This window comes from Stegostoma tigrinum, chromosome 20 (genome assembly GCF_030684315.1).
Source record: "Stegostoma tigrinum isolate sSteTig4 chromosome 20, sSteTig4.hap1, whole genome shotgun sequence".
Taxonomy (NCBI): Eukaryota; Metazoa; Chordata; class Chondrichthyes; order Orectolobiformes; family Stegostomatidae; genus Stegostoma; species Stegostoma tigrinum.
The window spans coordinates 48,083,728-48,096,505 of record NC_081373.1 but is presented as its reverse complement, the minus strand read 5'-3'; the positions used below and the strand labels follow the sequence as shown (position 1 = coordinate 48,096,505).

At 44.8% G+C, this 12,778-nt stretch overlaps 1 protein-coding gene across 1 annotated transcript in view; it reads left to right on the top strand.

Moving 5' to 3' along the window:
- pcdh15b (protocadherin-related 15b) overlaps nt 1-12,778 on the top strand; it is a 799,002-nt gene that overhangs the window by 598,443 nt on the left and 187,781 nt on the right. Inside the window, exon 24 of the mRNA XM_059653150.1 lies at nt 1,891-2,007. Coding sequence (XP_059509133.1) covers nt 1,891-2,007 — 117 coding nt within the window. The remainder of the gene's footprint in view (nt 1-1,890; nt 2,008-12,778) is intronic.

The following is a 12,778-nucleotide window of genomic DNA, read 5'->3' as shown; positions in this document are numbered from 1 at the left end:
CGATGTTTGTCATGCTTGCCTTCATTGCTCAGACCATTGAGTATGGAGTTGGGACTTCATGTTGAGGGGGTACAGGATGTTGATGAGACCACTTTTGGCATACTGTGTACAGTTCTGGTTGCCCTGATTTAGGAAGTATATAACTAAATTGGAGAGGGTTCAGAAAAGATTTACCAGGATGTTGCCAGGATTGGAGGGTTTGAGTTATAAGAATAAGCTGGAACCTTTTTCAGTGGAGCATTGGAGGCTAAGGGATGATCTTGAAGAGGTTTATAAAATCATAGGGGAGCATAGATAAGATGAAATGTCTTTTTCCTACTGTGGGGGATTTTAAAACTGGGGGTGCAAATTTATAAGGTGAGAGGAGAAAATTTTAAAAGGACTTGAGGGCAACTTTTTCATACAGAGGGTGGTTCATTTGTGGAATGAACTGCCAGAGGAAGTAGTAGATGTACATTCAGTTACAACATTTAAAAGACATTTTGAGAGGTACATGAATAAGAAAGTTTGAGAGGGATATGGGTGAAACATTGGCATGTGAGACTGGTTTAGTTTGGGGAAACTTGGTTGTCGTGGATGAGTTGGACCAAGGGGCCTGTTTCCATGCTGTATGACTCTTGTTGTCCCTCTCTGAGAGACAACAGTACATACATAGAAGAAGTTACAGTGGATACACTTTGAGGTCTTTCAACACAATTAATGTATTAAGTACTTAATTGAATAATACATGCTTTAACTACTAGAGACATCTCAATAACTGTGCTTTATTACCTTGGGTCCTGTAACTAATCCCAAATGTTTTTATTTGGGAGAGTTGGCAGCTGGCCAGACTTTGAGGGGAACCTTACAAGTGATGATACTTCCTTGTTGTGCTCCCCTTGTTTTTAGTAGCTAAAGTCTTTGGCTGAGAAAATATTGATGTAAATCCCTTGGTGAGTTGCTGCAGAGCATCTTGTTGATGGTGCACATTGCTGCCACGATGGGATGGTGATAGGCAGGGCGTAAATGGGATGCTGATCATATGAGCAGATGTGCCTAAATATTGATGGAAATGTTGACAAATCTCATGCAGTCACGTATTCAGGGGCAGTCCTGACTCGTGCCAAATGACAGGAGACTTTGGGGAATCAGGAGGTCAATTCCTGGAATATCCAGAGAATTTCCAGCCTCTGATCTGTCTCTTGAAATTACAGTATTTATTTGGCTGGTATAATTACATTGTTGATAGATGGCGGCACCCATGCTGTGACAGAAATCAATATTGATGTTTGTCTGCATCAACACTAACTGATCATTGCAATATCATAATTGTTTTACTAGATTTTCTGTCGAGGTCTATTAACCTTTTGTACCAATGATCAGATATTCTTCCAGATTTTCCTTAACTGACACACTGATGAATTATTTCAGTGGTTTTGCACTTGCTGTTTCAGCTAGACATTTGTATATTGCTGGCTACTCATTGTTTTATTGTTAAACAAATAACCTATTGAATATGAAGTAAGATATAAATATTTAGCGGATCAAACTTCAGCAGTGTCTCCACCGATCAACTGAACAAAAAACCCTTGAAAATAATTTTCATCCAAACAGAACGAAAATAATTAAGAGATAGTAAGGACTGCCGATGCTGGAGTCAGAGATAACAGGGTGTGGAGCTGGAGGAACACAGCAAGCCAGGAAGCATCAGAGGAGCAGGAAAGCTGATGTTTCGGGTCGGGACCTTTCTTCCTGACCCGAAACGTTAGCTTTCCTGCTCCTCTGATGATGCCTGGCCTGCTGTGTTCCAAAATAATTAAGGATCTTTTGTAATCATACCAATTATACTTTCAAAGTGTTGGTTCATTTCAGTGAGTCTATTTAATAGGTTACAAATTACTCTTTTTACAGGACATGAATGATTATTCTCCTGACTTTATCGAGCATTCCTACAAAGGGCTGGTGGCACCAGATGCACTCAAAGGCAGCTTCATCACTGCTGTATCAGCAGAGGACAAGGACCCCCCTGTAAGTTTCATTGATTTTAGATTGAGAAAATGTTGTGATCTGACAATGAGCATGCTAGAAGACACCAGACTATCTGATGGCCAGTTCATCAGGCCCACAAATTCCCAAAGTGTCAGATTTTACAGATATTACCCTGAAACTGGAACCTTCCGAAAGTATCCGTTTAAATGGGGGAGCCCTGAGGGGACAACTGCAGTTAAGTAAACAGCTGCTCAGGAAAGATGAGACAATTAAGAACTTAGTCTAATTCCTGAGTCGCTATTCACCTAACCCCATATTTCCCTCATAACACCAACTGCACCTCTCCCAAACCCCTCATGCCGAAATCCCCCCCCCTACCAGTCCCAAAACCATCCCTCTCTAACACCAGGACACAACACCCTCTGCCACCAAACCTGACATCCACTCCCTCCCCTATGTCCATGAGCTGACAACCACCTCCCCCTAGCCCACCCCATTTTTGCCACTTTTGACCAATGACCCCTTCTCCATTTCAGGTCCAAACCATTCCTTCCCCATCTCTCCAGATCCAAGTGCACTTCTCCTGCTCCAGACCAGATGATCCCTGCTCTACACATCCCCCCCCCCCCCATCCTGCACCTGAACATCATCTTCCCACCCCTCATAATTCTCTAAATCCCTCACTCTGGACCTGAACCCACTTCTACCATTCCTGAGACCCCTCACCCTGCTGTGGGCTAGGACCTCCTCCCATTCCCTCCCCAACCCAATACCATCCCTTTCCCCTGCCACTCCACTGGACACAGTCCCCTCAGAACACTTAAAAACCCACTTCTACCATTCCTGAGACCCCTCACCCTGCTGTGGGCTAGGACCTCCTCCCATTCCCTCCCCAACCCAATACCATCCCTTTTCCCTGCCACTCCACTGGACACAGTCCCCTCAGAACACTTAAAAACTTCATCACTTGCCTGGCTCCCTTGTCATCTTGCACACTGGTACCCTACCTATTCTGCACTTGGCAGTTTGCTCACCCGGCACCCTATTACCCCTACCCACTGATCACTGTACCCAGCTGTCACCTAACCTCATACTTAACTTATATATTTATCTTCAGACAACAGCTGTCTGCTGTTCTGGACCTTTACATGTCAGTGTACAACAGTTGATTGCAGTGGAAAAGCGGATATGGTATGCCTCCCTGAGAAAATACTGCTCTGTAAGGAGATTGTCAAAATGAAAGTATGGCTTTCTGATCCGAGCTCTTTAGGAAATGCGGTCTCCTGTCAGGAACATGGAGCGTTTTCATGATGTGGAGGTGTTGGTATTGGACCGGAGTGGACAAGGTCAGAAATCACACAACACCAGGTTATAGTCCAACAGGTCCTTTTGAAAACACAAGCCTTTGGACCCTCAATCCTTCATCAAGTATTAATGACAGAGGTAGTATCAGACACAGAACTTATAAGTAAAAGATCAAAGGGCCACCCATTGATGAGGATGTACTAAACGACAAACCTACAATGCTGTTAAATCTTTAATTGGTTAGGAGGTTTTAATTGATTAATTTATATTTGTAAATCCCTGAATTCCTTTCAAATCAGGGTTCCGAGAGAACTAAAGGTTTTATCAATGTAAAGAAGAGATGATATGTTAGGTGTGAGACCTTGTTTAGAATCTGTTTGTGTTTTAGTTTGGAGTCAGACTGGTTTCATTTCTAAAATAGGAATTTATAAAACACCATGTTGACTGACTGTCTATAAATTGTGTGCTTTTTGAACAAAATAAAATATATCTTGGTAACATAAATGTACCCCATAGACTAGAGAGTGTGTGTGTGTGTGTGTGTGTGTGTGTGTGTGTGTGTGTGTGTGTGTGTGCAGCGTAGTGGCGTCACCTGAAGTGTGATATGAACTCATAATCCCGGTTGAGGCTGTCCTCATGGGGACCGAACTTGGCTATCAGCCTCCGCTAAGCACTTCTGCATTGTTGTGTATCCCGAAGGCCGCCTTGGAGGATATTTGCCCAAAGATCTGAGGTTGAATGCCCTTGACTGCTGACGTGTTGCTCCACTGAGAGGGAGCACCTCTGTTTAGTGATTGTTGCCCAGCATCCATTCATCCATTGTCATAGCTTCTGCATGGTTTCACCAATGTACCATGCCTTGGGCCATCCTTGCCTGCAGCAAATGAGATAGACAACATTGACCGAGTCACATGAGCATCTGTTGAGCATGTGGTAGGTGGTGCTCCCTTGTGTGATGGTCGTGTCCACGTTGAAGATCTGACATGTCTTGCAGAGGTTACCATGGCAGGGTTGTATAGTGTTGTGGTCACTGTTGCCCTGAAGGCTGGGTAGTTTGGCACGAATAATGGTCTGTTTAATGTTTGGCAGTTGTTAGAAGGCAAGAAGTGGAGGCATGGTGAAGACCTTGCCAAGGTACTAATCATCATCAATAATGTGTTGAAGGCTGTGAAGAACATGGCCTAGTTTTTCCACTTCCAGGAAACAATAGATGATGAAGGGCATGTATTCTGTGCTTGTCTTCTGGGGAGGTGATTAGGGTTTAATGCTGTGGTACCTTGGAACTGGCGATCAATAAGTCGAGCATCATATCCTGTTCCTATGAGGGCATCCATCAACACCTTCAGGTATCCAAACAGATTCTGTGCATCTGTAGGGCTTGTCCATAGGGAATGTCTGCTTTAATATGTTTCAGGTGGAAGCTTGTGAAATGTAACATTGTGAGTTATCTGTAGCCCTGTGGTAGAATGAGATACTGAGGTGATTGTCTTTTATGGAGATGTGTGTGTCCAAAACTGAGACTGATTCTAAAGGGCAGCCCATTGTAAGCCTGATGGTGGGATGAAATTTGTTGATATCGCAATGTAGTTGTTTCAGTGATTCCTCACCATGAGTCCAGAGGAAAAAAATGCCAGCAATGTATCCGGTGTATAACATTGGTCGGTGGTTCTGTGTCTTGTTCGAACTTGTGCATGAAAATATTGTCATCCTGAGGAGCAAATCTGGTCCCCATGGCTGTTCAGTGTGACTGGTTGAAGAACGGGATGTCAAAACTGAAGACATTGTGGTCGAGGATGAAACAAGTAAGTTGTAGGATGGAATTTGAAAATTGGCAGATGGTGGTATTGAGTACTTCTGCAGCGATGCCATCGTTATGGGGGATGCTGGTGTAGAGTGCCGAAACATCCATTATGATGAGGAGTATCCCTGGTTCAATTGGTCCATGGGTGCTGAGTTTCGGTAAGAAATCTGTAGCGTCGGGGCAGAAACTGGAGGATCCCTGTACAGTGGGTTTCAAGGTGCCACCAACATAGCCAGAGAGGTTCTCACACAGGGTCCCATTGCCTGATACGATGGGATGTCCAGCGGTGTTGGCTTTGAAGATCTGGATCAAAAGTCTTGACCAGTGTGTTCCATTGACGGGTGCGTTCTTTGGTGAGATCAGCAGGTAGTTGTCTGTAGTGTTCCTGGTTGTTCAGCTGTCGGTATACTTCCTTGCAGTATTCTGTTCTATTCTGTAAGGTGATGGCTCCTCCTTTGTCTGCTGATTTGATGACAATGTTGCGATTGGCGTTGAGAGCACAGATGGCGCTGCGTTATGCCTGGGTGATGTTTTGTACTATGTTGTGAGTGTGGCTGATAAATCTGGTGTTCACGCATTCTCTGATGGCTTGAGCATATCTATCAAGCCCTGGGCAGCGGCCCTCCAGAGGAGTCCAATTTGACTTCTTCTTTGCCTGTTTCCCTACAGATCTTTCTGTCAACAGATCTGGTTGATTGGTTGTCTCATTAGTTTCGCTGCTGACATTTTAGAAGAATTCCCAGAGTCTCATTCGTCCGATGAATTCCTCTGTGTTTACCCCGAGACCAATGGGGTCCATTTTGGTGGTGGGGCAGAAATTGAGTCCTCGGCTGAGAACTTCGATCTCGTCCAGTCGAAGGGTGTGGTCGGATAAACTGGCGATGGATTTTCCCTGTGGGTGGTACAACCTTCAACTGCGGCACCAGGGAGACTTGGTTATTGCCGGTGGTGATGTCAAGTTTCTCCAGTTTCTTGTTCTTTCTGTGCACGTAGGTGGTGTAGTTCCATTGCTTCATCTACTTGGCAGTGTCTCATTATTGTACTGCTGTATCTCACACACACACTCCCACTCCCTCCTCAAACACACGCACATTGTCTCTCCCCCACTCTATCTCTCACACACACACACAGACATAGACACACACACATGTGTGCATGCAAATCTATGAGGGGTGAATTTATATTTGCAGATATATTTTGTTTTGTTTAAAAAGCAAAAGATTTATGCAGAGTCAGTTAATATGGTGTCTTATCAATTCCAGTTTAGAACTAAAACCAGTCTGACTCCAAACTAAAACACAAACTGATTCTAAACAAGGTATCACACCTAACATGCATTGTCTGACCTTTACTTCTCTCAGGACAGTGACTTGAAAGGAATTCGGGGATTTGCATATATATATATATATATATTAATCAATTAAAACCTTCTAACTGATTAAAGATTTAGCATCATCTTAGGTTTGTTTAGTACATCCTCATCGATGATGTGAACCTTTGATCTTTCAATTATAAATTCTGTATCTGATACTACCTCTCTCACGAACACCTGCAGAAGGACTGAGGCTCCGAAAGCTTGTGTTTTCGAAAGAACCTGTTGGACTATCACTTGGTGATGTGTGATTATGAGCTTTCTCATAGCATACAATTAAAGGAGTAGAGTGACAATCTGTGTCCACTTCTCAGCATTTTCAACCCAATCTTTCTGGTTAAGGTTGTGGAGAAAGCTTTTGTTATGAGATGTAATAGCTTTTGTTCTATAATATAGATAGTTAAGCATTCATTTCTTCAAAAGTATGATACCTTGGTCATCACCATTATCCATCTTTAATTGTTATTATTAAAACATGTTTCATCCTTAATAAACATCTTGACGATAGCCATTTACAAAAACAAGGCTGGGGTCAATCATAACACTTCCCCAATGTCACTGGCAAGAGATCTGATCCAGCTTGATGGTTAGGCCTCAAGCTGCAATCAACTGGCATGCAGCCAGAACATTACACACACTGATAAACAGCCTGCTGTTTTGTATTTTGAGAAATCAGATGGGCAAGCAACGGAGAATGACACTGCAGCAAAGATTAAATCAAAGGGCTGGGGCGATCAAAGTGGTTGACAAGAGCCTGGGTAGATTTTGCAGCAAGGGACAGAGAACACAATTACATTCATCCTGCTGCCCAATAAGTGCCAAATGAATGTTTTGTTTCAAATCGATGTTGACACTTCTTTCAATAATCCCTTTGCATATTGCTGGGTCTAATTATTTCCCATTTCATGCAGTATGGTAAATCTAGTTTTCAGAGGTTAACTACCCCAAAATGACTTTGGAAACCATGCTACTATAAGACTCTGATTTGAATATTCACTTAAAACAAGGCTTAGAGTCATAGTGATAGAACTCGGAAACGGATCCTTCAGTTCACCTTGTCTGCACTGACCAAACATCTCAATCCGACCAAGTTCCATTTCCCAGCATTTGGCCCATATCCCTCTAAACCCTTCCCATTTACAAACCCGTCCAGATGCCTTTTAAATGCTACAATTGTACCAGCCTCCTCCACTTCCTCTGGCACCTCATTCCACACACACACCACCCTCTACATGAAAATGTTATTCCTCAAGTCCTTTTTAAATCTTTCCCCTCTCATCTTAAGCGTATGCGCACTTGTTTTTGCACTCCCTCACCCTGTGAAAAGACCATGGCTATTCACCCTATTCATACCCCTCATGATGTTATAATCCTCTATCAGGTCATCCCTCAGCCTCCCATACACCAGCCTTTTCAGCCTCAGCCAGATTATTCAAACCCTCCAGTCCTGCTAACATCCTTGTAGTTTTTTTGTGCAATCTCTCAAGTTTAACAACATCTTTCCAATAGCAGGGCGACCAGAATTGTACACAGTTTTCTAAGAGTGGCCTCACCAATGTCCTGTACAACTGCAGCCTGACGTCCCTACTCCTACACTCGATGCTCTGACCAATGATAGCAAGCGTGTCAAGCACCTTTTTCACCACCCTATCTACCTGTGACTCAACTTCCAAGGAATTATGCACCTACAACACTAGGTCTCTTTGTTTGGCAACATTCCACCCAACCCTAACATATATTTAGCAAATCATCTCCTGGTTTGCCTTACCAAAATACAACACCTCACATTTATCTCAGTTGAACTCCATCTGCCACTCCTTGGCCCATTACCTCATCTGATGAAGGCCCTGTTGAACTCTGAGATAATCTTCCTCACTCAAACATGGCTCAGGTGCCTATGGGTGGAAAACGATATTAATTTTGTATTTCGGTCTCACCAGTTTCCTGTTACTGCTGAACGTTGGAGTAATGAAAGGCCCAAATTTTGGGCTGCTGAATGGGCAGAAATTTCTCTCCAATATAGGGATAAATATTTGGAAGGAAGCACTTTGGATTTGCGAAATGCATTTGATAAGGTGACAACATGCTTTAAAAGATTAAAGCAAAAAGTAAGGTTCATTTAGTTGGGAGTAATATATCAGCCAAGATAGAAAATGTATTCACAGGTAGCAAGTATAAGGTAGGAATAAATGTGACCCTTCTAAGTTGGTAGGCGATTGACTAGATTCTCAGTGATAATGGGAACTGGAGATGCTGGAGAATCCAAGATAACAAAGTGTGCAGCTGGATGAACACAGCAGGCCAAGCAGCATCTCAGGAGCTAGATTCTCAGCTGTTCACATGATAATCATTGAGCCATTGAGTAGTGTATTCATGCTTGCTCATGATACTGCATCCGCTGTACCCGGTGCGGCTTCCTCTACATTGGGGAAACCAAGCGGAGGCTCGGGGACCGCTTTGCAGAACACCTCCGCTCAATTCGCAACAAACAACTGCACCTCCCAGTTGCAAACCATTTCCGCTCCCCCTCCCATTCTCTAGATGACATGTCCATCATGGGCCTCCTGCAGTGCCACAATGATGCCACCCGAAGGTTGCAGGAACAGCAACTCAAATTCCGCTTGGGAACCCTGCAGCCCAATGGTATCAATGTGGATTTCACCAGCTTCAAAATCTCCCCTTCCCCCACCACATCCCAAAACCAGCCCAGTTCGTCCCCTCCCCCCACTGCACCACACAACCAGCCCAGCTCTTCCCCCCCACCCACTGCATCCCAAAACCAGTCCAACCTGTCTCTGCCTCCCTAACCTGTTCTTCCTCTCACCCATCCCTTCCTCCCACCCCAAGCCGCACCCCCATCTCCTACCTACTAACCTCATCCCACCTCCTTGACCTGTCCATCTTCCCTGGACTGACCTATCCCCTCCCTACCTCCCCACCTCCCCACCTATGCTCTCCTCTCCACCTATCTTCTTTACTCTCCATCTTCGGTCCGCCTCCCCCTCTCTCCCTATTTATTCCAGTTCCCTCACCCCATCCCCCTCTCTGATGAAGGGTCTAGGCCCGAAACGTCAGCTTTTGTGCTCCTGAGATGCTGCTGGGCCTGCTGTGTTCATCCAGCCTCACACTTTATTATCTTGATACAAAGTTATGTGGGTCAGTTAACTGTGAGGAGGAAACAAAAAACACAGCTATAGACAGGCTACAAATGTGGGCCATATGGTGACGAATGGGGGTACAGTCTTGGGAAAGAGATTGGTCATTTAAGGCTGAGGTAACAGCTTATTTCTTCAGTCAAAGGATTGTGAATCTTTTGGAATTCTCTGCCTTAGAGGAGTGTGGGTGATTAGCCGCTGCAGAAATTGTAGTCTGAGGTTGATAGATATTTGAATTTCATAGTTCATAAAATCCCCGTAATGTGGACACAGGCCATTCAGCTCATCAAGTCCACACCAATCCTCTGAAGAGCATCCCATCTAGACCCACCCTTTTACCCTGCATGTCCCCTGGTGAATCTACCTAACTTCACAATCCCTAGTCACTGTGGACAACTTAGCATGGCCAACCTACCTAACCAGCATATCTTAGGACTTTGGGACGAAAACCCACACAAACATGGGTAGAATGTGCAAACTCCACACAGCCTGAGGGTAGAATCGAACCTGGGTCCCTTGTGCTGTGAGGCAGCAGTGCTAACCACTGTGCCGTCATGCCACCCTATTGGGAGTAGAGTATTATTTTTTTAAAAATCTGTTCATGGGGTAAGAACATCATTGGTAAGGATTACAGTTATTGTCTGTACCTTTTTTGCCCTCAAGAACCAGCATATTGAATCCCTGAATCCATTGAGCCTGAATACCTCCCTGGTGCTCTTAGGGAGGAAGTCCCAGCCACAACAAAGGAACAGCAATGAGTTTATGAATCAGGATGCAGTGTGACTTGGAGGGGAACTTTATTGTGATGGGGCTCCCATGTGTCTGTTGTCATTGTTTTGCAACATGCTATCAAAGAAGCTTTGGTGAGTCCCTGGTCTGCATTACCTGCCAAAGCATTTCCTGCTCTTGTAGCTAAACTATGTCTATGGCTGGTCCAGCCAAGTTTCTACTCCACAGTGACCTCTGTGAAGTCGATAGTGGTACATGGTAATGGTGATGGGAATGCCATTGAAAGTCAAGAAGCTGGGAATAGGGTAGAATCTCTCTTCCTGGAGATGGTTATTGCTTGTAATTTGTGTAGCATGTATATTATTTCTTATTTATCATCCCATGGCGGAATGTTGCCCAGGTCTTGATGCATTAGGACATGGAGTGTTTCAGGGTCGAAGCTTTTGAGAATTGTGCTGAATGTTGTGCAATCATCCTTGAATATCCTACTTCTGCTGTTAGGTTTTGTGATGAAGCTCTTTTGGTTAGACCCTACCCTACGGAACTCCTGCCACAATGTCCTAGGGTGGAGATGATTGCTCTTTGACTACCACAACCATCTTCCCTTTTTGCTGCGTCAGATACATTGTGCTAGAGGTGGAAAATGAGTCAGACTCAATGGACTCATATGGTCCTGTGCCTGTTTCTTAGCCCAATTTTCTTGCTTAGCGATGAAAGAAAAAAGGTCAGATGTTTGAACATATCATCTGCTTGAAGTTTGAAATAAAACCAGAGAATGCTGGAACTGCGCAGCCGGTCTGTGGAGAGAAAAACAGATTTTGTGTTTCAGCCGGATGACCTTACACCAGAATAATATAAATTCTTGAGTCTCGTTCCTGCAGTTAGTAAATTCTTCTTCTGACAAGTTTTTAAAAACACAAATTTTATTTTTTTTTCCTTTTCTTACTCTCTTAATCCAGTATTTCTTTCCCTTTATTAATGGTTCTGGTATAATTTATTTTGACTTCAGTTCAACCTACTTCTCAGTCATTGTTGTTTCTTTTTCAGTCCCTAATTGGCATTGTATAAAAGATACACAATGTTCACCCGTTCACTAAGATCCCAGATTCTCCATTGTCCTGATGGCACTGTTTCTCTCTCCAGTCAACCTATTCCGGGATGTTATTACATACTTCTGGAGCAGGTTGGCTTGAACCCAGGCCTCCTGGCTCAGAGTAGGAAGGTTACCACTGTGCCCCAAGACTTGCACCCTGACAGTACTTGTTTTCTGAGATAGTAGAAACTGCTGATGCTGGAGAATCTGAGATAACACAGTGTGAGGCTGAATGAGCACAGCAGGCCAAGCAGCAGCAGAGGAGCAGGAAGGCTGGATGTTTCAGGTCGGGATCCTTCTTCAGAAAGTGGGGGAGGGGAAGGGGATTCTGAATTAAATAGGGAGACAGGATAGAAGATGGATAAAGGCGAAGACAGGATGAGAGGAGACAGACAGGTCAAAGAGGTGGGGTTAGAGCCAGTGAAGGTGAATGTAGGTGGGGAGTTAAGGGGGGACAGGTCAGTCCAGGGAGGAAGGACAGGTCAGGGGGTGTGGGATGAGGTTAGTGGGTAGGGAATAGAGGTGGGGCTTGAGGTGGGAGGACAGGTTAGGAAGGCGGGTCTAGCTGGGCTGGTTTTGGGATGTGGCCGGGGAGGGGAGATTTTGAAGCTTGTGAAGTCCACATTGATCCCCTTGGGCTGCAGGGTTCCCAAGTGAAATATGAGATGTTGTTCCTGCATCTTTCGGGTGGCGTCATTGTGGCACTGCAGGAGGCCCAGGATGGACATGTCGTCCGAGGAGTGGTGGGGGAAATTGAAATGGTTTGCGACTGGGAGGTGTAGTTGTTTGTTCCGAACAGAGCGTAGGTGTTCCACAAAGCAGTGCCTGAGCCTCCGTTTGGTTTCCCTGATGTAGAGGAGGCCACAAGAGGAACAGCGGATACAGTATATCACATTAGCAGATGTGCAGGTGAACATCTGTTTGATGTGAAAAGTCTTCCTTAGGCCTGGGATCAGAGTGAGGGGGGTGGTATAGGGGCAGTTGTAGCACTTGCTTCGGTTGCAGAGAAAAGTGCCAGGGGTGATGGGCTGGAGGGGAGTGTGGAGCAGACAAGGGAGTCACGGAGAGAGTGGTCCTTCCGGAGAGCACATAAGGGTGAGGAGAGAAAAATGTCTTTGGTGTTGGGGTGGGATTGCAGATGGCGGAAATGTCAGAGGATGATGCGTTGGATTTGGAGTTTGGTGGGTGGTACATGAGGACGAGGGGTTTTCTGTTTTGGTTATTATTGCGGATAAGGGGTGTGAGGGATGAGTTGCGGGAGACACAGTCAAGGGCATTTTTGATCACTGTGGAGGGGAAGTTGCGATTTTTGAAGAAAGAAGACATCTGGGATGTTCGGGAGTGGAATGCCTCAT